Source organism: Erythrolamprus reginae, chromosome 2, assembly GCF_031021105.1.
Source record: "Erythrolamprus reginae isolate rEryReg1 chromosome 2, rEryReg1.hap1, whole genome shotgun sequence".
In the NCBI taxonomy this organism is placed as follows: Eukaryota; Metazoa; Chordata; class Lepidosauria; order Squamata; family Dipsadidae; genus Erythrolamprus; species Erythrolamprus reginae.
The window spans coordinates 272,366,305-272,390,825 of NC_091951.1; the positions used below are offsets into that span (position 1 = coordinate 272,366,305).

The following is a 24,521-nucleotide window of genomic DNA, read 5'->3' on the forward strand; positions in this document are numbered from 1 at the left end:
AATAATAGAGGAGAAGCAGCTAGAGAAATTAGTGAAATACGAAGATCTAAAAATCGAGCTGCAACGACTCTGGCATAAGCCAGTGAAAGTGATCCCAGTGGTACTTGGCACGATGGGCGCAGTGCCAAAGGATCTCAGCGGACATTTGAAAACCATCGGAATTGCCAAAATCTCCATCTGTCAATTGCAAAAGGCCACTTTACTGGGATCGGCAAACATAATTCGACACTACATCACACAGTCCTAGGTGCTTGGGAAGCGCCCGACTGGTGATGAAATATGAAATCCAGCATAGTGATCTCATTTGCTGTCTTGTACTGACAATAATAATAATAATAATAATAATAATAATAATAATAATAATAATAATAATAATTTTTGCCCTCCCCAGGCTTTAGGGAAGCCTTTGGAGCCTGGGGAGGGCAACAAACGGGCCCACCGGAAGTCAGGAAGTGGGGTTGCAGGGGAGTCATGCAAGCATGCACGGGGGGGGGTGCATGGGAGGGATTGAATTATGGGTGTGGGCACGCGTGGGCACTCAATAGTTTTTGGCACCCGAGGAAAAAAAGATTCGCCATCATTGGCCTAATATTATTAGAACCGTGACGCAGCTGTTTGAAATAGAATACACTACAGGAATGCATAATCCTAATTTTCAGAAATGGAGAAAAGTACTCAAACTGAGGAGGAAAAGAGACTTGATTCAATCCATTTTTTGACGATTGTATAGCCCTTACCAAATGGTGCATATCACTTCATATATTAAGAAGGCCATTATATTTCTATGGTTACTTTAGAAAGTAGGCTTTAAAATGACTTGCCATTATTTGCTTGCTTTTGTCAGAATGGGAGGCATTCCAGCTAAAAGCTACAGAGGAGAAAAACTGCTGCTATTTATGGGCATAATTGATATCTTGCAGTCTTACAGGTAAATTTAAAGTAATATTCATTGTTTTTCTGTGCAATGATTCAGTTAAAACAGTATTGTTGCCAAAAGGGAGGTACAATTGTTTATTAAACTCCTTTTTGTGATATATCGTCATCAGGTTAATAAAGAAGTTGGAGCATTCTTGGAAAGCCCTTGTTTATGACGGAGTAAGTTATTTTAATGGTTTTTGGAATTATGCCAATGGTTCATGTAAGGTGGAAAGCTCCTTTTTTGCCTCGTCTTTTGGCTGTGTCAGGAACTAACAAAACCACAGAGTTGGAAGGGAACTTGGAGTCCTTTTGGTCTAACCCCCTGCTCAAGCAGGAGACTCTATACCATTTTAGACAAATAGTTGTCCAATCTCTTCTTTAAAACTTCGAGTTTTGGAGCACCCACAATTTCTGGAGGCAAGTCTAGAAAAAAGCCACTTTAGTAACTTTCTAGAATTGTTGAATGTTAGTTTATTTATAATTTAAGAAAATATCCTTCAAATTGCTTTTGTAATTTTTTAAAAATGGATGTAATATTTTCTATTAATCTACTTAATAAATTGTATGCTAAACAAATAGTATGCTAAAAATTTGCTGGTGAAAAGAAAGCACTAAATTTTAGTTTCATGTTCTGTTGTTGACTCTGTACATCCTCTCCTCTTTTCTTACTGACAAAGCTTTTGTGTTTCTTTGTAGGATACAGTTTCAGTCCACCGACCAAGTTTTTATGCTGACAGGTTTTTAAAATTTATGAGTACCAGAGTATTCAAAAAAAATCAGCGTAGGTACCACCATATTCTGAACTAACTCAAGCCACTCTTAACATTGTCTTGTTTTTTCTAGCGGGGCCACACTTGCATGATTACTAAATCTCTGAGGTTGGACTGACAGAACAGAATAGAATATAAGAATAGTACAGTAGTACAGTACAGAAGAGAATATACTACAGCCTGATATTGTAAATTGCTGCCAAGGTAGTAGTTGGATTACACACAGCCCCTTGTGTCTTAATTCTAGTGTTTTGTGGCTGTATTTTCTTTAGTATTCTGATTACTATTTTGAAAATTTATGGTTGGAGCAATTAATAGTGTGTGAACTTAGTTACAAATCTTGTAAGTACACCTAGATATAGATGCGTATAATATTCAGTGTAAGGGATAATATAAAATGTGGGAAACATTCCTTATTGTCTTTGACATTATTTACACACAGACAAGATTCTATAAGAATTATCCTTAAATTCTAAGGAATTCCTGTGTTACTCTATGATATTTATATATTGATGATATGGGCAGATATTATTCTAGTCCAGGGGTAGGCAAAGTTGGCTCTTCTATGACTTGTGGACTTCAACTCCCAGAATTCCTATGCCAATCATGCTAGCTCAGGAATTCTGGGAATTGAAGTCCACATGTCATAGAAGAGCCAACTTTGCCTACCCCTGTTCTAGTCAGACTGATAAGGAAAATAATCTTGGTTTATGCCATATCCATGTCCAATCCTTTTAATGGAGGAGCATGCGCTTGAACTTAGCATTTCTTTCCTATGCAGGAGATAAAGGTTGGTAGGGTTAGGGAAGAACCGGGGCTCAATGTCTTGTCAATATCACTTAACATTCATTGGGCTGCTTTATCCAGAGAAGCAGCATCTTATCAACTAGTACAGATCTTTAGGTGTGAATCTTTAAATCTTACTATAAAAATGAATATTATAATTCATCATATTAAATTACACATTGCAGTTCTTAAATTTTAGTTTGGATTATATTTGAATCTGTTCCCCCATCCCCTTACGTTATATGCAAGAACTTTTTTGGCTGTACTGCCATAAAGTTGTTTTTCTTGTCCCAGATACAAAAATTGAAGAAATGCTATTCATTGTTATATAACCTATACTTAGCCTCTTAGTAACGCCTTGCCATATAAAAGTTGAGTTCAAGTTATATTAACCTATAACTAACATCTGCTGTTTCTCACATTTATACTGGCACATACTATGGATTTTTCTGAAGACGAATGATTGGGTCACATTTATGGCAATGGCAGTTATTTGAGTAAAATCTGTTCAAGTCTCTTTTGGGACACCCATTGAAAGAAAGTGTTTGCGTAATAATGGAAAGTTGGCTATAGAAATAATCTCTATTTACATTACTTTCATTATCTCCCTTTTAAAACCCCAGTTTTGAAATCATCTCCTTCCAAGAAAAGATGCAATTCTATTGCTGCTCTAAAAGCTACTTCACAAGAATATGTGTCAGTAGTTAGCCAAGACTGGAAAGATGAAAAGCATGACTTACTCACAGAAGGACAAAGTTACTGTAGCCTTGATGAAGAAGGTAATTTTCAGTAGAATAAGATGCTTTAGAGTCCAAAACTAACATTCTTTCCCAAAAGGAAAAAGCGATAGTTTTAGAACAGAGGTGCACATTCTGATATTCCAGAATAGTAAATAATGACGCTCCCTAATTCCTACCTGACCCTCCAAATTCCTTTCAAAAACTGTCAAATTGATTTTAAGTCTGCTGAAAAATAATATTAATTTTATTTAATTATATTTGCATTTAATCAAATTACATTAAATTCAACTTTTATATTAGACTTGCTTACTTCTCTTAAATGAGCCCCCTGCTATATCAACCTAAACTCAAATGCAATCCTTGACCTAAAATAATTGTACACCGCTCGTTTAAACAAGTCGGGGAAAATGTTTTAAGCTTTTCTGAAAAAAAAAGAAAGAAAATAATAATAATAATAATAATAATAATAATAATAATAATAATAATAATAGCAGATTACCTAAAACAAATCCAAACTTAATATTCATTAAGATTGAGCATTATCTTAACACACTGTAAATCAAAATCTTTGATTCAAAGGTAGAAATGCAATAAGGGATTTAAAGGCACCCCCAGCCACAATATTCATCCTTAAATTAATTTATAAACACCTTTAATGAAGCTGTGGACAATCACATAAACACAGCATTTTTATATCTCATAGTATGTGTATTTTCACAGCAAGAAAGACCTTTATTTTTATATACACTAATTTCTATGCAGAAGTGACTTTTTCTCCTTTTTCCTCCCCTATACAGTATTAGCCTCCCGACATCCAGATTTAGTGCCAAGCACAGCATCTCTGTTTGAAGCCTCTTCTTTAGCAACCACAATTTCTTCCTCTTCTCTCTACGCAGATGACCCTTACCAACATGATGGAATTAGGTTTTATTCTAACAGGTAATTTGAATATTCAGTTTTTATTATACTACGGAAGGATGGATTAGTTTCTACTCACCTTGCCAATCAAATTATAGGTGGTAGATCCAGGTGACACAATTAGGTAGTTGAGGCAGCATTACAATAGTAGTTAATATACCTAAGAAAATTTAAGAAATAAGCATAGGTATGGATACAGAGGAGGGGGGGACGAGTTTAAGAAAAGCACCTACAATTAAATGGGATTGGGGATATAATTACCTGTTTGTTAACTTTAAGATGGATTGTCATTAGATACACTCAGGGGGAGGTTAAGTGGGAGAAAAGGACGTAGAGAAGGAAGGGAAGAAGGAGAGAGGACGGAAGTAGGAAAGTGGGAGAGAAGGAGAAAGAGAGAGGGAATAGTGGGAGGGGAGTGATGTGTCATAAAGGGAAAAACAGGTGGGTAATTAAAACATAAAGGGTGCAAATTAAGACATGGATTTATTTTATGTCAAATAGAATTGTGTAATTATGTGTATTTTTTAAAGAATTAAGTTATATGTATTGTGAAGAAAAACCATTAAAAACTATTTTTAAAAAGCACAAATTACAGCTAATCCTCGACTCACAACCATTTGTTTAGTGAAGTTACAACAGCACTGAAAAAAAAGTGAGTTACGACTGTTTTTCACATTTATGATCATTGCAGCATCCCCACGATCGCATGATTAAAATTTGACTGCTTGGCACCTGGCTTGAATTTATGCTGGCTGTGGTGTCCCAGGGTCATGTGATAGCAAAAGTACTTAAGATTTACATGCTGCTTCACAGGGATTTAATAGCACTCTCTGTGATCTTTTTTGTGACCTTCTGGTACGCAAACTCAATGGGGAGGCCAAATTCACTTAACAACTGCAAGGATTTACTTAACAACTATGGCAAGAAAAGTTGTGAAAAGCAGCAAAACTCACTTAGCAATTGTCTTGCCTAGCGACAGAAATTTGGAGTTCAGTTGGTTCGTAAGTCGAGGACTACCTGTAGCTGTCATACTGTTCTCCAGGCAATCTAGACTGGAAACAGTTAATCCAAAGTCTCTCAGAATCTGATTCATAGTGTTTATTAAAGATCTAAGGTTACAACTCAAATGTTCCAGGGAACACTGCTCTTTTAGAGGACAAACTTTTAAGCAATCTTGCTGCAAATCTTTGGTCTTTTTGTGCATTCTAGGTGCAAATGAGTTGAGGTATGTCAATTTTGGGAAGATAGCTGATAGTTTTGGTAATAACTGCTAGATTTCTTATTCTCACAGCAGCTTTTTAAACTCGGTATCGCTTCAATCAGTGCAACTGTTGGTCCTGTCTGGGCTTTTTGGAACCTTATTTAAATAATCCCCACTAAATTCAAGAATTTTTTTCCCAAATAAGTGTGCATAACATTGCAGACTATATTTTATTTTGTACCCTGTATTGGTTAATATCAAGTTCCCTTTTTTTGTCCTCCATCTAGCTGTTGTGCAAAATGCTTTGGAAATCCCCTAAACTACAACTTAAATTTAGCTGTTATTTTCAGAATATAAAATAAATAAATAATTGAATATTAATAATAATAACAATAATAATAATAACAACAATAACAATAATAATTAACAAATTCAGCTTGGGAATTAAGAATTAATATATCATTAAAATATACTTAATGTATAATTAAGAATATTCTACTCCATACTTCAGTGAATGGAAACCTTTTAATATGCTATATATCCCTGTTGAGAGATAAGCTAACTTCAGCGATAACTTTAGCTGCTTACATTTAAACTTGTTCCTCTAAATGCTGCAATAATTTCTGGAAAGCTGCCTTTGAAAAGCAACAGCAGTGTTAGTTTTGGATAAGGAAAAAATGGTCCAGATAAATGTTATATATTAAACTATATTGTTGACTTTAAAGGGAAACTCTTTTCTACTATATAATATATTACCAATGTAAAATAAACTATATATATATATAGTTAAAGCCTTCTGAAGAGGCTTGGTAGGGAATAAAAATTGTGTAGTCTTCATAACCATAGCTTGTTTTCTTTATCCACCCTTTTTTTCTTTAAAAAGTGAGGTCAATTTAAGGCAGCAAACACCATTCAAATTTCTGTTTCCTTTCTCAAAGTGGACAACTTGGTTGGGTGTTTCCACAATCAGAATTACTTTTCTTTTTTTATAAAATTGGCGGTGGTGGTGGTGGTGGTGATATTCTGCCAAATAGACAACAATGTGGAATAATTATAATAACTTTTAATCTATTGTCTGTTAGTTAAAAGTGGCATTTTCTAAATTAAATAGCTTTAGAAATTATAAGAAATTAGAAAGAGACAGGGCTGGTGCAGTGGCTCAGTGGTTAAGACACTGGGCTTGTCGGCGCCACATGATTGAGTGAATTCCTGTTACTTGTCCCAGCTCCTTACCACCTAGCAGTTCAAAAGCTGTTTTGGCCCAGGTTTCCTGATAAATAATAAAGCACAAATGGAGTCCCAAAAATCTCCTTTTATTTTACTGGCTGTGAATTATGTTCATCCCCAGCCATAATAAGCCTCAAACAATATTAACGAGTCTGATATAAGTTTTTCAGATGAAGGCTGATGTCACCAACTTTTACCTCTCCTGACACTCTGTCAAAGGCTTAATTGGGAAGGAGCTTTGCAACGCCAAACAGAAACATGGAGTCAGAACCAAAATGCTGAGACATGAACTGAATTGCTTCCTGTAATACACACATCTATTTGTTCAACTTTTATATCCTATGGGAGGGGCCAATTATCTCCAAGCCTTACTCCCAAGTAGGCCTTTTCCTCCATAACTGTTCTTGTCTTCTGGCAGCTCTGCACATGAGTGCATTGGGAATAGGCTCTCCCTGTTCCTCTGTCTTGCTCATGTCAGCCTCTGGAGGCTCTGGAGTCAGCACAGACCTCCCAGATGGTCCAGGCTGGATCTCTGCCTTTGGCCATAGTTCCCTCTAAGCTGAGCAGTGAGCAATCGCTCACTTAAAAATCATCATCAACTCAGAGTTTTCCAAACCTGCCCAGAAGCCAAGAGGGAAAGAGTGAGAGGAAGGAGAGAGAGAGGAAGAGAGAGAAACAGATAGAAAAAAGAGAGGAAGAAAAAGGAAAAAAATGGGAGTAAGGAAGAGAGAAAGAAAATCAAAATCTAGTTTGAAACTAGCTCAACTATTTAAGTGGCATTTTGATATTGATAGAGTTGCCCTATTATGAGCTCACTGTTATAGACACACAGTACAGTATTTTATTTTGAAATTCTCTGAGGCAAAACAGTGTGGGTTTTTTTATCTGTTTGTTTGTTTGTTTGTTTGTTTGTTTATTTATTTATTTATTTATTATTTCTGTGCCGCCCAGTTCCGAAGGGACTGCCGCTCAGACACTATACTTTTCCGCCCCCCCCTCCAAAAAAAAAATTAGAGGGAACACTGCCTTTGGCACCAAGCCTTCTCCAGAATTCCAGGCCAGGCTTATGTTCCGCCCCAGCCTCTTTACTGTCCGACTTTGCTGCTAGCTCCATAGGCCACTGGCGGACCAGAAGCAGAAGGGAGTGGGGAAGTAGATAGATCAACTAACGGTCAAAAGAAAGTTTTCTTGGGGGAACCAAGGTCACCTCAACAGTGGCTGTTGAAGGAGGGGAGGAAGTGACCAAGCAGCCTGCTAGATGTTTTCATTGGACAATGTGACGGGTAACATCTGTGAGAGGGAACTTTTGCTCTTTTAATTAGGTGAAAACCAAAAGAACTTTTAGAGCTGGTTTTCACCGGCTGTGCCAATATAATGTATCCAATAAACATGTTCTTTGAGGAAACTACTTGCCTCAGAGTTCTGCCTTTGGTGGCTGCGTTCCTCAGAACACTGACACCTTTGTTATGTATCTCCAAGCTATTCTGCCTATAAAAACTAGAAAGTAAATTCATTAGTAGAAGGTAGGGGATCCTGGCTTGGGATTATTACCATACGTGCTGTGTACAGGTTGAGACAAAGTCCCTGTAACAGCTACAGGGATTTCAGGGCTGACAAAAGGTTGAGATGACAGCCAAACAAGGTGCCGAGAAAAGATATTCACACATTTTGGGGGGTGGGGTTGGCTGGATGTAACATTTCACCTTTAAGTGGGGCCTTCCTTCAATATCACAATGGATGACAGAACAAAGGGAACTGATTTAATCCAGAACAAATGAAATAATTGGCCTTGTTTATTGTTGGAATAGGAAGCCCATAGACCCATAATTTTTATTTATTCGATTTTTATGCTGCCCTTCTCCTTAGACTCAGGGCGGCTTCCAACATGATAGCAATAGCACTTTTTAACAGAGCCAGCCTATTGCCCCCACAATTCGGGTCCTCATTTTACCCACCTCGGAAGGATGAAAAGCTGAGTCAACCTGGAGCCGGTGATGAGATTATGGCCCAGGTGCCACAGGGGGCACACAGAACCATATCTGAGGACACACGAGGAGTTGCCCTATGTCAGCTCCAGCACATATGTTTGCGCTGGCAAGCTGATATTCGGCCTCCCGGAGGGTGGGGGGAAGTCATTTTCACCTTCTCAAGGCTTCACTACAGACTCCTGAAGCCTGGGGAAGGCAAAAAACAGCACAATGGACCTATCACAAATTCAGAAACAAACTTCCAGTAGGGCCATTGGGCACATTTTTTTGCCATGCATAGGTTCTGAAGGCTTCAGTAAGGTCTGCGTGCATATTAGATTTGTCATGAATTGTTTTATTGTTGTTGTGAGCCGCCCCGAGTCTACGGAGAGGGGCGGCATACAAATCTAATAAATAAATAAATAAATGTGGTGGGGGGAAGCACAGGGGAGGTTGTGCATGCATATATGGGAGGGCATTGCACTATGGGTGTGGGCACGTACATGCATGGTATTGTGGACATGAGCACCCTTTTGGCACCTGAGCAAAAAAAGGTTCACCATCACTGCTATAGACAGTGTGCAGACTACACTGGGAAATAAAAACAGCATTTCCATATTATTGCCAATATCACAACTTCTGTACATCTGTGTAATCACAAAAATAATTATTTTGCATTCCAGAAAGTGAAAGCTTCTATCTAAATACCAGTTGAGCTTATTTCTAAGCTTGTTGTACTGGAATCTTGCTATTTTGTGAGTTCTTACAGAAATGCCTGCCCAGAAAAGGAATAAATCTATGAATAAATGATAATGCCACTTCAGCACTCTGTTGCCAAGCTTAAAGATTTGTAAAGTATTTTTTTATTACAAAAGAACAAAAGTTGGTGTTAGATTTTAATTACCTTCTCTAGGAATTATGTAAGATTTTTATATTAGTTTAGTTCTATAATACGCTTGGTATAAAATCCTGCACATGTATTTTCTGTGGAATTACTGAAGCAAATCTTCTTAACATTTCCCCGTGATACTCATTCTTAACCCTGTGTAATTCATTAGGAACTCTTTAATACAAGTCTAACTTTCCAGATGCAAAAAATCCATTTTAATATGCAAAACCTGCACAGTTATAAATGTGAGTCCGATTTGAATGAAATCTAAATATAAAACCATGAAGCATCAGGCATAATTGGACTGCCAAAATTAAAGCAAAAGAGCAGTTTCTAAAATTTCAAATCCAAAGCAATGGTTGCTAACATCTGGAGAGAGGGGTAGAAGGAAGCTACAATACATCCTGAAAATTGCTTGTATCCTTCAAAGGCAAATAGCTTTGGTGATATTTGTTAGGGGAAGAACTGTCCTTCACCCTACATTTCTAAAGGCTCAAGTTTATTTTCCAGCTTTTATGGCTACCTTGAACAGCCCTGTGAATACTATATACAGTGATCCCTCGATTATCACAAGGGTTCCGTTCCAAGACCCCTCGCGATAATCGATTTTTCGCGATGTAGGGTTGCGGAAGTAAAAACACCATCTGCGCATGCGCGCCCTTTTTTCATGGCCGCGCATGCGCAGATGGTGGAGTTTGCGTGGGCGGCGGGGAAGACCCAGGGAAGGTTCCTTCGGCCGCCCAGCAGCTGATCTGCTCGGCAGCGCAGCGAGGAGCCGAATCGGGGTTTCCCCTTTGCGTGGGCGGCGGGGAAACCCCAATCTTCATCTGCTCGCTGCTGCTGCGGCCGCCCAGCAGCTGATCTGCTCGGCAGCGCAGCAAGGAGCCGAATCGGGGTTTCCCCTTTGCGTGGGCGGCGGGGAAACCCCGATCTTCATCTGCTCGCTGCTGCTGCTGCGGCCGCCCAGCAGCTGATCTGCTTGGGAGCGCAGCAGCAGCGAGCAGACGAAGATCGGGGTTTCCCCGCCGCCCACGCAAAGGGGAAACCCCGATTCGGCTCCTCGCTGCGCTGCCGAGCAGATCAGCTGCTGGGCGGCCGAAGCCCACCCGCCGCCCGCCAGCAAGAGGGGGAGAGATAGAGAAAGAGAGAGAAGGAAAGAAAGAGATGAGAGAGGGGGGAAGAGAGTGTGAGAGAGGAAGAAGCAAGATAGAGAAAGACAGAGAGAAAGAAAGATGAGAAAGGAAGGAAGAGAGTGACGTCATCGGGTGGGAAAAATCACAATATAGCGTTTCGCGAAGAACGAGATCGCGAAAATCGAGGGATCACTGTATTACTACTGTAAGTTACCACATAGACATTCACGAACCTTCAGAAAGTAGAAAAAGCAAAGCTGTCTTGGATCCAAAATCAAACAAGCTCAAACTTGTACGGTTCTACCCAAAGTGTGTCTTTCTAGCCAAAATGTGGATGCAAAAATATTTTCCTCTCCCCCTATACACTCCTAAGGGGGTTATAAAGTCAAATATCTTGGTTAATATTTTATATACAGAAATATTTCATAATGACTGGGGTTTCCTTCACTAAAGAAATTAATTAAATTGAGATAAATGCTGGTATGTTTATTTTTCTCTGGCTTCACATTAACTTTCACAGGGTGGTTGTTCTGCATTACAGTATTCTTAGTGCTTTAAAAGGTTTAATATCACTATTAACTGATAAATAATAGAAATTCTTGCAACTAAATAAATGTTTTATCATTTTTAATCAAAACCATAATTTTTAAAATAGAAAATTTTAGAAAAGTTAAAAATACAATTAAATTTACAATTAATTTTTTTAATGACCAGATACTTCAAACAAAAGGGTAATTACTGCAATCAGTTGCTCATTCTAGATAGTTTTGTGTAGATTCTGAAGTCAACAGGGCATCAAGAGAATGCTTATGCTAACTATTTTGAATCAGTTCTTAATACGAGGAATGCCAAAATGGCAATGCAGAACATGGTTCAAAGTATATGACCAATATAGAACAGAGGAAGTATTCCACCTCTGGAATTCCTGTGCATTAATTTCTGAACCATTGTAATCACCAGAAGATATATTAATTAATCAAAATAGCTGATATGAGTTAAAAGCAGGTACTTAGCAGAAGCAACAACTATTATCAAGGCTCTTGTAAGGTTTTTTTTTTCAAATATTTAAGCCATCAGAAAGATGTTCAAAGAGTTTTAGCATTCTGCAAATCAGTGTATTGTCTATCCATAAAATACAACACACATACAAAATTAGTATAAGCTAGGGCTTTTAAGTGAGTTTAGTTATGACACAGATCAAATAACTTGAAATTACTCCAATTTTACAAATTCTGTGGACTGGAAAGTGACCCAAGATTGTTTAACACATTTCTATCCCATTGCGATCGGACTGATTCTTGGTGGTTTCTATAGAATGTAAACAGAAAAAAATTAAAACGTTCAGGGTTTATTTATTTATTTATTTATTGGATTTGTATGCTATTGCATTTAAAACCGATGGAATGTAATTAATGACATCAGCAAAAGCACAATCCCAAAGAACAAAAATAAAAGTAAAGGATGCCATCATAAGCTCAGGAGAAAGTTCTCTGAAACAATTCAGTTTTTAACCATTTTTAAAATTGGTATAGTTTGATATCCACTGGGAGACTGATTCAATATATGCTACTTCCTCAGGTCAGCACCACCCTCTTCTTGAAAATGCATTATGCAGTAGTTTCACCTTTGTAGTTCAGGCTAGTATTGCTTGGAGTAGGCCGTATCCCCAATAAATATCAGTAATGCAGATATGTTTCTGCCTTAATCTAAATTTGGTAACACAAAAGAACTTCTAATTGTAATCCATTTTGTTCCAATGTAGAGAAGAATACAGTATATTGAAATGTCAATTCCGCATGTGGCTTCTGGTAAAAACTGTAGTCTTCTGCAGAAGAATAATTGTAACATAAGCTGTTCCAATGACATAAATGACCATATTATATTTTTCTATGTAGAACTTTTCATATGATTTTATAATGCAGGATTCTGGTTTGCATTTAAGCATTTGGTTCTATGTAAAAATTCCTTCTGCAGACAGTATTTGTATGAGAAGCCTGCCTTTTTATTGATGTTACAGTATAATTTTACTTAGGACAGCAATTTCTCAATATTCCTTGCACGCTGAAATCTAAATATATAAATAATTCACTAGGAGGTTTGAGTGGTGTTTTTGTAGTTGACAATATATCATGCTAACATTGGGAGGGTTTTATTCAGTAAAGATTCAATTTTCTTGTGTTGGGACAAAAAAAAAATGTCCCTAACAATGGTTGGGTGTTAAAAACTCAGAGTTAGCAACAGTTAATCTTCCACCAGGTTATTTACATCATATTAGACTAAAACCACTGAAGGATTGTTTTGCTTTTATCTTTATTAGGTATCAAATTGAAAAGGGGAAATAGTATGTTTTATTTTCCATGTGCAATATGCAACTGTATGTTTGAGATACTTCTAAAAATCCATAATTGCAACAAAATACATTTTTCATGATTTCTAAATATGATTGGGGCTATAGATTGTAACTGAATTTATATAACTTTTGCAGAAGAGTCATGGATGGTACACAAAAAATAACTCTAACACAGAGGTGTCAAACTCTATTTCATTGAGGGCCACATCAGGGTTGTCTTTGACTTCAGGGGGAGGGGTGGGGTCCAGGGGATGTGGCCAGGATCAGCATGGCCAGCTCAATGTCGGGAGTGCACTTACGCTCTATCGGTCAAAACAGAGCTCAGGAGGGCCTTGTGCATTCATAGTTTCTGGCCGAGGGTTGCAGGACGCCTTCGCAGCCGAAAACAGAGTTCACAACCCTCCCAAGCTCTATTTTCGCTGGCAGAGGCACAGCAGTCTGGTCTTTCACTGTTTCCAAGGTAGCCCCGTGGGCCAAATCTAAGCCATTTCTGGCTTGCGGGAATTGAGTTTGATACCCCTGCTCTAAGGGAAATAGGAAAGTTGGTAAAATCTCTAAGACAGATTTTACCAACTATACAACCTAAAATGGCTTTGCCTGAAGAGCGCCATCTATACCACAAAACTGTGTTATGTTTATTGGAAAGCAAGCAATTGTTTTATGTAAGGAAGCATAGAGTTATTTTCAGGGCAGTGTTCTTCATCCATCTTACTACTCTTTAATGGTTTATTGTTCTTTGCTCCTTCACTGTTCTAGGGTCTAGTTTCTTTGTGGTATATACATGAGGATGATCAAAGCCATCAAAGCCAAGTGAGGCAAGAAAGTTAACACTAATTTGAAGCTAGGTGCCAGTAGTACGATGGTGCACTTGAGAGCAAGTAAGATCAATAGGGATAGATGGTTTTAAAAGGAGTGCTAAAATGTCATTTGGAAAATGAGGTATTTTCAGCATTGTAAAAAATATTTCCCGAAACCCTCTGAGTTTATCTTCTTTCATTTCAGCAGAACATCAATTTTCAAATTTTCTGGGAAAAGCAATTGTTGGCAAGCTATTTCCAGGAAGAAAAGTTAATATTTTTCTGAAATAAAAATAATAATCTTGGAAGAGCCAGTTGCCATTAGTGTAGAATTAGTCTCAGCCAGTCTTCGGAGAGGGGCGGCATACAAATCTAATAAATTATTATTATTATTATTATTATTATTATTATTATTATTATTATTATTATCATCATCATCATCATCATCCTGGAAATATAAATGCATATTTTGTTAGTTAAACTGAACTGAACTGGATGGATTTGATAGTTCGGTATTAAATGTTGTAAGAAGTACTAGTAATTTATGTCTTGCCATGATGTGCAAGATTTATTTGCATGATGCGATGGAATATATATTTACACAACGTGATGGAATTCACACTAATTTATCATGCAAATTTAAATTCTGAAACTGAACTCTGAACGTGTCTGCTACAGGTAGATAATGAAGCCTAGATATTGTCCATTATTATGGGTTTTTTTTAATCTAATTTGGCACTCCTTATAAAACCATCCATCTATTTTGATCTCACCTGTTCTCAAAAGAAACATATACTGGCTCCTAAATTCAAATTAATATGGTTTTCATCATGATCTTATCTAATCCTCCTACAAAGGTTAAAAAAAGGGCAAAGAAGTCAATGCAGGAGTTGACTGTTAGTTGCTGCTAACTATAGGGAGCAGTGGTCATCTCCATTTCAAGGTCATTGAGCTAGCACTGTCTGAAGATATTTCCATGGTCATGTGGCTAGCATAACATTATGGAGCGCTATTACCTTCCCACCAAAGTCGTGCCTACCGGTATTTATATTTGTCATTTACGGTACATCTTTGACTGTATACGTGATGAATTAAATACACTTGACTGTAAGAATTAATTTTGATTAATCTGTGCTTGGAATAGACTGAAGATCATGGAGAATAGTAGTGCTAAGATCTTATGAGTCTTCGAAATCCAGATGGACAGGCAGGTACTGGCAACACAAGAGGACATTACAGTACTAGACAAGGACTAAAAGACAGTGATGGTGATAGATGCAACAGTGCCAAATGACAGCAACATCAGAAAGAACTAGTATGAGCAATTGGAGAAGTACCAGGGTCTGAGGAGATTTATTTATTTTATTTATTTATTTATTTATTAGATTTGTATGCCACCCCTCTCCGTTGATGTGGGAAGTAAAGGCCAAAGTGTTCCCAGTGGTTGTAAGGCTATGACTCCTAAGTTGGGAGAATGGCTTCAACAGATCTCAAGGAAAACATCAGAACTCTTTACCCAGAAGAGGGACTAGGAACAGCTAAGATGTTGAACCCTCAAACTCTCAAGCCTATGGTAGTGCTCCGAGATTGAGAACATACAATCCATAGGGAAATTTTAAAAATAGCTTCACGTCTCCCTTAACTGTTAGATGGCTATTTAATGTATTCATAACATATTGAGCTTCTTAATGGAGCTTTTTAGGAGGAAATTTACAAATGACTTTAGGATTCTTGAAATAGACATTTCTATTTAGATTGATCAGTAGCTTTAAAGCTACAGATAGCAAAATCTGTATTGTAGATTACACTGTAGATATCCTGTATCCTGGGATATAACCAACAACGGTATCAAATCTGGCTATCCATTTTAATCATCTAGAGCAGTGTTTCCCAACCTTGGCCACTTGAAGATATCTGGGGAATTCTGGGAGTTGAAGTCCAAATATCTTCAAATGGCCAAGGTTGGGAAAAATTGATCTAGAGAATATCTATTGAGAGTTCTCTCTCTCTCTCTCTCTCATACACACACACACACACACACACACACACACCTTCTTGTGATTTACTTCAGAGGATTTTGACTACGCCTCTTTTGATTGAAAATATCTGTGGTTTGGGTTTTATTGCCAAGACTTTTTTTTCTTTTTTGCATCTTTTAGTATTCATTCCTAGCCTTTAGGGATTGGGGCAAATTATAATTTGAGTCAGTTGAGAAGGGTGGCATAGAAGTCTAATTAATAATAATTAATTAATTAATAATAATTGTTAAATAAAAATTTAAAAAGATGTCCAGCACCATGTGAACACCTAGGCTGAAGGTTTTATTTAGTGATCCTAAATAACTTTGGATGAGTCTCTAGCTCTTAGGCTAACCTATTTCAAATAGTTGTTGTATGGGAAGAAATGTGGAGAAAAAAGAGCTGTGGCTTATTTTGGAAAAAGTGGGATTAAAAAATGAATGTAACTGCTTACGATGGTGCCATAATTAATGTGGGACTCCCAACCCTTTTAAAGATATGAGTAGAATATTATGAAGATAATGAATAAATAACCTGAAATACCTAAAGCCAATAATTCACAATAAACGTAACAGTTTATTAACAGTCAGGCCAATATTTATGGAGATATCCAGCAATGAGCAGCTGAAGAAGCCAAAACTTCAGCAAACAATGGCAAATCAGAAGCATGGGTGGTAGAAGGAAAGCAATATTTCTAGCAAAGCCTTTCTGGATAATTCTGGATCATAATGGTTTCTAAAGCTCACTTATGTCACAATTGTTTGCTTTTAGTCCTGGGAAAACTTTAGGTATTCCTTGCATCATTCAACTTGAGGCTATGAACCCTAACTTTCTTGAGGCATGATTCTTCAGGCCTTCTCTACTGATATGTTAATGAATAAGAATCTTGCTTAAGACACAATAATTTATCTGTGACGCAAATCCAGTCTTGTGGATATAGAACAGCACAAACTGCCTTTGTGGTCGTTCATAAATGTGTATATATTATGTTATGGGAGTACAGTGGTACCTCTACTTAAGAACGCCTCTCCTTAAGAACTTTTCTAGATAAGAACCAGGTGTTCAAGATTTTTTTGCCTCTTCTTAAGAACCATTTTCTACTTAAGAACCCGAAAAAATTTCCCATGAAATTTAAGAGCGGCATGAAAGCCCAGCCAGTTTCCTGCCATTCCTCCTGGGTTTCTCTCTCTGACACTGTGTATGGGAGGCAGTCTCGCGCCAGGTGTATGGGTGGCGCATGCTCCTCCTCACTACCTCAGAGTCCCTCTTTTTTTTTAAGCCTTTTAAGTTTTGGATTTTTTTGATTCCCCTCACCTCACCTTCTTCCTTCAGCAACGGACTGTCCTTCTCCTCTTCTTCCTCCTCCTCCCACCCAAACTCCTAGCTTTTATTTCTTTCCTAATGGGTTTTCACGCATTATTTGCTTTTACATTGATTCCTATGGGAAAAATTGCTTCTACTTAAGAACCTGGTCACGCAACGAATTAAGTTCTTAAGTAGAGGTACCACTGTACTTCCTTTCCTATTTTGATAGAAGGGTAACTACTATACAGGATTTTATGGAAGTGTTACTGTTTATTTTTCCTTCTTTGAATTACAAATCATTTTAAAATCTGTGCAAAAACACATGAATAAACTCTTTAATGTTACAGATTATTTAGTCACAGCTGTAATAATATATTTATAGCATGAGATGAATAAAACAGGAAAAGCCACAACATATCACTCACTCTGGAGTCTGGCTCATTCTATGGGTGTATCAGTTTTGCTTTTCCTGTTTCTAAATAACCATAATAAATTAACAGCTCTTAGGTTGTGTGTGGATGTTGTGTGTATAAACAGACAAAGAATGCAGAAATGCCTTTAGGCTGCTGACTTCTGGAAATCATAGTGTATAAATACATTAAGTTTATTTATGACACTGCCAACAACAATTTATACATGACCGGTTTTTCCCTAATGTAATGTTGGGAAGTTGTTTTTGTAGCATTGGAATATAATGAGGATATATAATTAAGTGGAGATGTTTAAGTAATTAATGAATATTCCTATTGTTCCTGTTAAGTACCATATTTTAACATATTGCATGCTAGGAATATATAGTAAAATCACAATTCAGGAGATTATGTGTATAGAGAAAATGCTTGAGAACAGCTAGTATATTGTAGCATTGAGGCCTGGCAAGTTTCTGGATGCCAAAGTTTTTGATTAAGTAATATTTTGGTAGAGTTGCATGGCAATCCAGCATTAACCAGACCTTGACAAATGTGAAAAAAGCTCTCTAATAGGCCAGGAATGGCCAAATCGGTTCTTCATTTTATGAATTCAATTCAATTCAGTTTATTAGATTTGTATGCCGCCCCTCTCCTTAGACTCAGGGCGGCTCACAATAGTAATAACACAGCATATAACAAATCTAATAATTAAAAGTCACTAAAAAACCCTTATTAAAAGAAAACATACATACAACATACCATGCATAAACTGTATAGGCCTGGGGGAGATGTCTCAGTTCCCCAATGCCTGGCGGCAGAGGTGGGTTTTAAGAAGTTTACGAAAGACAAGGAGGGTGGGGGCAATTCTAATCTTTAGGGGGAGCTGGTTCCAGAGGGTCGGGGCCGCCACAGAGAAGGCTCTTCCCCTGGGTCCTGCCAGATTACATTGTTTAGTCGACGGGGCCTGGAGAAGACCAACTCTGCGGGACCTAACCGGTCGCTGGGACTCGTGCGGCAGAAGGCGGTCTCGGAGATATTCTGGCCCGATGCCATGAAGGGCTTTATAGGTCATAACCAACACTTTGAATTGCTTATTACGGTATATATTCTTTTCCCATCCAGTAAAGGGTTGCCTTCAAGTTCAACATTCACTTTAGAAGACAGTGCCATCTGCTTGACTTCAGAACAGAGCACGGTGGAAACGGAGACTGATAATGCTTCTGTCCTGGATGTATATTTAGTAAGTGATCCAATCATGTTACTAGTGTTACATTTTTATTTTTTTATTTTTTTAAAAAAATTAATGTGTTTCTTGCCCCTAATGATTATAGTTTAAGAAATGAAATATACATTTTTGGGGGGGGAGAAAAAAAACCAGATTCTATGGAAAATGAAACTGTTAGGAATACAGTCAGAGTACCTTCCGGCAACTGCCTGTGTCGGCAACGCCTCTATATTCAACATGGCAGGTGTCAGGATATTTGAATCCTTTTTAAGTTTTTATTAACCATAACAGCTTCCTGCAGTGGAACTGTAAAAAGATAGCAATAATGCAGTCCTCTCCTCAGAAATTTTTCTTTAATGTTCTACTTTTGGCTGATTGTAACTACCATATTCAGAATAAATAGTTTGTAACTTAGCTGCAAATTCATTCTATCAGCTGCTAAAATTCTGGGCCTCTCTCATTTTATATGTCTCTGTGTGAATAAATAAACACATTTCTTTTTTTTTAATGTATATTTGTAGGGGGGGGGATAGAGAGATATTTTGTCTGTATGCACTGAAAGACCTGTGTTGATACCTCATTATTTCATCTTGAGAAGCAAACTCTGTGTGAGTCTCTTACCTTTGAGACTAAACACAACAGCCTCTTCTTGAGTCAAATTTTGTCTGTAGCAAACTAACAAAAAGTGGAAATCACCAATAAGCAGTCTTTGTTTTTGCTCTTTTGTCCAAGTGTTAGCATTCATATACACAGGCACCCTAGTTACTCTGAATGAAAAGCTTGATTCGAGCAGCCAACATCCTGTTTAGAAACCCTGCTTTCATTTTAAAGTGAAACATTATCCTAAGATGATTTAGTATCTTTTTATTTTGACTACCTTTGTGCACGAGTACAAAATAATTCACAATAAATTCAAGGCATACAGGAAGGGAGAAAGAACATGAAGTAAAAAAGCTGAACAAAACAAGTCAACATTTCCATGCCATTAGATACGTATGGCCAAACATAGAATCTCAAGGTCATTTTATCAGGTTCTGTCGTCATCTGATGTGATATGCATCACTACTGGAGGTATTGATAAGTAAGAATGAACAGAGCTTATTTCTAGTGATTACTGGCTCCGAACAGTTTTCCAAGCTTGTTTCTTTGTGGGATAAGGTCAAATCATGCATGCGTTTAATAATTTCATGCAGAGTATAGAATAATTCAATTATAATGTTCCCAACAATCTCTTTAGCAGTTATTGCTCAAGATTAAAATCAGCATTGCAGCTGTTTTGTTAAGTGAATTAATGCTATTGCCAAAACTAGAACCTTCTAAGTCTTCAAAGAAACAGTAAACAAGTTTCAGTGTTGACTTTCAAAACACAATGCTGCCACCTATTGCTGATAAAATAGCATAGGCATCTTTTGACTTGACATGTCATTTGTATATAGGTGTGTATAAAACATCTACTGTAACTTACTATTTGCCAGGGGAGTTCAGAACAAAACAATAATGTACTACATAAGTTCATTAAAAAAAAACTGCACTACAATATTCAACTATATGGTTGTTCTTCATAAAGCTTTGTAAACCTTTTAAACATAAAATAGTTGCTTGTTTTATATTTAAATGGAAAAAATATGGGTCATAAATATAATTCTATTTTTAAGTATTAATTACAAACACGATCTACTATAATCTACTACAGGGGTGTCAAACTTGATTTCATTGAGGGCCGCATCAGGTTGTGTTTGACCATGGGGGGGGGGGAGGGCATAGCCCGCTCAATGTCACTTGTATTGAGGGTGCTTACCCAATGGGGGTATCTATTGTCTCCAATGGAGGAAAGTGAGATCAAGGAGAGCGCCAAACCCTTGTCCTCCAGAGGAGCCAGGCTACGCAGAGGGCAGCACAGGCTGCCACTCCCACTCTCAGATGGCACCCTCAGATGTCCAGAGCCCTAGGCAGCAGAGCCCAAACTGTCCCTCAAGCTCCCAGGGCTCCAGCTGCACTTACCTCTTCGAGGCTACTGCTGCTATTCTCACTCTCCTTGGCCAGGTTTCTGTGTGGGAGGACAAAGTGTTTCGGTCAGAGAGAGGCCCACTCCCTCTCCACACAAGGAGACCCAGCTTTGTAACCAAAGCATCGTTAGTGATAGGATGGACGATCACCAGAGAGTTCAGGAGGAGAATACAAGTTTTGGGCTGTGATGGCCCTCTGCAGTGGCTCTACCAGCAAAAATGGAGCCTGGAAGTTCCTCACGTGGCCCTCCCGAGCTCAATTTTTACTGGCAGAGGGTTGCTAAAGCTGAAAACAGAGCCCAGAAGATTCTGGGTTATTTGCTGGCAGGAAGACATTGAAGCCAAAAACAAGCTCCATTTTCACTGGCAGAAGCACCATAGCCCTCCTTCACTTTTTCCAGGGCAGCCCCATGGACCAGATCTAAGGATCCCTTGGGCCAGAGGCAGCTAGTATTCCCCGTGGACCAGAATTGTGCTAGTAGGTCAGGGGTATCAAACTCAACTTGACCTACTAGCACAGTCCCAGCCATCTTAGCCTTCATATAATTAATAGGTGATACAAAAGGAAGAATTCCAATCCTAAAGAACATAAATAAATCAATAAAAACAGCATAATACATTAATTTATTAAATCTATGCACCCCTTAATAAAGCCCCTAAAAGTGTAGAATTTTGTCAAAGTTAATTCAAGTAATGTGTAAAGCACATCCAACTAATAAGGCCTTAGATTTGAACAGTAAAACAGCTTCATTTTCTTTCATACATAACAGAATTCTCTTTTTATCTAATTCCTTACCTGGCTCAAAAATATATACATTCTCACTCAGAGCTTTCCAGGTTTCATTCCTTTTTTGTTTATGTAATCTTTATTTCCTGAAAATGCTGAGGTAAAAAAACTAGATATGTGTTTTCTGATACGTATCTCAGCTGCTTCTCTTAAGATAGAAAGGCTCTTTTAAGATCCATCTCTGGTACTGCACTGATGTTTAAAATACTGATATGCCACCTGACTTTGGATACCTGAATTTACAATATAGCGTATTGTGCATTACTTGAAGGATACTGATAGCTTCTTCAATCTATTCAGTACTTCCATAGCTAATGCATGTTTAATTAATTTTAAGCACAATTCTCTACTTTTTATAAAATTTTATGACTTTCATAGATTTATTTCTATGACTGTCATAGATTTATTTCTTGTGCTGTTTTTTAGATGTTTTCATTGTTCGATTGGAACCTCCCAGAGTTCAGTATAAGATGGGCATATAAATGCTTTAAATAAATTATGTTTAGTCTCCACATATGTTAGGAATGCATTTTCTATGAATTGTAGGACCACCATATCTGAAGGGTGCCAGGCTGGGAAGGGTTATTCTAGTGTATTGGGTATCAAAATCCTACTATTCAAGTGTAGTTAGTAAATAATGTATTGTTTGGTATCATCAGTTATCTCATATATTATCTAATTATGCTGCGTATTATGTACTGTGTGACTCATTCCAGAAAACATGGACAGTTACCAACATTTTCAGTATAATTGAGTATAATTTATAGTTGCTGGGTATATTTTTTTCTGAGCAGCATTAGATTTCCAACATGCTTCCCAACATTTATTTTTCGGTTGGATTGATTCTACCATAAATACTAAGTTCATTTAAGGGTATAAAAATAACTGGGGTGTGTGGGTAGGTTTGGTTTTGTTGTTTGGGAGGTTTTTGGTAATGTTTTTTTAAAGATAAAGTGGTTTTAAATAGCATCACAATTTTTAAACAAATATTAGACACCTGAGCAAAATTTAATTTAAAACTGAATATGGTAATGTAGTTCATACCAATATGACAAAATTAATGTGAAGTCACATAGTAAAATGTTTGAACCTCACAGAGTTTTAAGTTTAATACAATATATTTTGAGCGGAAAAGAAACTTGGAACACTGACTGAAAAAGAGTTAGCGGTAAGGAGAGAAAAGGAAGACTATTATTATTATTATTTATTTGTTTGTTTGTTTGTTTGTTTATTTGTTTATTTATTAGATTTGTATGCTGCCCCTTATGTGTATAAGACATAAATATTATGATAATAATACAATAAATACTGTATTATTATTGTGCCACAGGAGATTTAGCTCTAACTGCCAAAGTATTACTCAAAATTAATTTCTAATTTGTATCATTTTGTGTTTTTAAAAGAAGATAAATAGATCATTACAGCAGGGGCTATCATTATTGTACAATAAACATGCAATATTAAAACGTGGTTTGGTTACTATAGAAAAGTTGATCTACATCTAACTTAGGACAAAAAGTAGCATGCAAAGGTAACAAAACATATATACTTTATACGTGTAAGAAAATAAGACTCCTGAATTTTGTTCTTTTGTAAAATCTTTTTTTTTCTTTTGACAGTAACAGAAGATGAAAGAAAATGAGTATATTTTAACAAATGCACTTTCTGCACTCCAGATTTATGAGGAAAATTTTTGTTAATCCTGATAAATGAAGTCTTAATCATCAGAGCTCTACAGAAATCATTGAACAGTTCTTGAACTATAGACATCTCATCCTAGACTCAGCAGATCAGATGGGAAACATTCCACAATTAATCATGGCCTGCTGTTGCCTGCTCAACTGTGAAGCCTTGCCTCTTCCATCCTTTTAGCTGCTACTTCTACTTTCCTATTGTCTTTTCAGGACTTGAAGGTGGTATTTTCATTTGCATGTATTCAGTGATCATGGACAAAAATATCTAATCCGCCTTTCCTATTTAAAGAGCCATCTTCACAGTGATGACTATTCTATAAATCAATTCTGCTTTTCTCCCTTTCCCCCAGAATTATGATTGCTCATCTGTTAATTTCATACAAGAGGTAGTATGTCTGCACATAACTTTATGGAAACTATCTTCTATAAAGAAATTTTCACTGTTTATTAGTGAAATAAAGAAGCTATTTATAACAAAGCCTTATGTTGTGTACATATATTGTCTTTAAAATATTTGTGATTAGATATATTGCTTGTAAAGGATAAATTACATAATTTATTTAGAATATTCTACTGTAAACTATAGTTTTATTGACAAATAAAGTATTTTGTTCTCAAAATAAATTGTTGAGAGTCTTCAAATTTAATAGATGCATTATTTGTATCAAATTCCATTTTTTAGACTGCTATGGTACATTACGCAGGATGAAAAAGGGGAATTTCTATAAACTGCTTTTTATACAGAACATGGTTGCAAAGCAAAATGCTAAACCAAAATAAATAAGATTTCACATTTTATTTCTTTATGGTGAAGTGTGTAATTGACATTCCATTTGAGAAAATAATAGGTTTAATGTTAAATAAACTAGCACAACCTTCAGATATCTGAAAATACTTAAGTATCTGGATAGTGAAATACAATATTTGAATAAATTTAAAAATATCCATTTTAAAATGCATGGAAACACATAGGATTGCTGTGTTTACAATGTGTATTCCAGAAACCTTCCTAATTTCATATATCCTGTTTCCCCAAAAATAAGACATCCCCTGATAATAAGCCCAATCAGAATTTTGAGTGTAGGGCAATAAGGCCAAGCGCTTATTTCAGGGTTCAAAAAAATATAACACAGGTTCTTATTTTCAAGGAAACATGGTAGCATACACACATGGCCTAGACAGGTTTTTCCTCCTAGCTACAATACCTCAAAAACAACATTTATGGAAGACTACTGGGAAACATAAAACATTAATTAATAGAACAGATTGTGTGTAACCTTTTCTCCGTGGCACTTTGATCTATAGTTTCATGGTTTAGAAAATATTATTTCATGTAAGTGGAAGAATTTCCGTTTTTGCTAACTGAAATCTTGTCTTCAA

The 24,521-nt window shown here is 36.9% G+C and overlaps 1 protein-coding gene across 3 annotated transcripts in view; it reads left to right on the forward strand.

Annotated features, from left to right (window-relative positions):
• PIP5K1B (phosphatidylinositol-4-phosphate 5-kinase type 1 beta) overlaps nucleotides 1–23,765 on the forward strand; it is a 106,665-nt gene extending 82,900 nt beyond the window's left edge. For all 3 annotated transcript variants that reach the window (XM_070742635.1, XM_070742634.1, XM_070742637.1), the window contains exons 9-15: nucleotides 845–928; nucleotides 1,047–1,095; nucleotides 1,615–1,699; nucleotides 3,098–3,253; nucleotides 4,012–4,153; nucleotides 18,552–18,669; nucleotides 23,067–23,765. In XM_070742635.1, the coding sequence (XP_070598736.1) occupies nucleotides 845–928; nucleotides 1,047–1,095; nucleotides 1,615–1,699; nucleotides 3,098–3,253; nucleotides 4,012–4,153; nucleotides 18,552–18,669; nucleotides 23,067–23,069 (637 nt within the window). In that variant the 3' untranslated portion in view covers nucleotides 23,070–23,765. The remainder of the gene's footprint in view (nucleotides 1–844; nucleotides 929–1,046; nucleotides 1,096–1,614; nucleotides 1,700–3,097; nucleotides 3,254–4,011; nucleotides 4,154–18,551; nucleotides 18,670–23,066) is intronic.
• The last annotated feature ends 756 nt before the right edge of the window (nucleotides 23,766–24,521 follow it).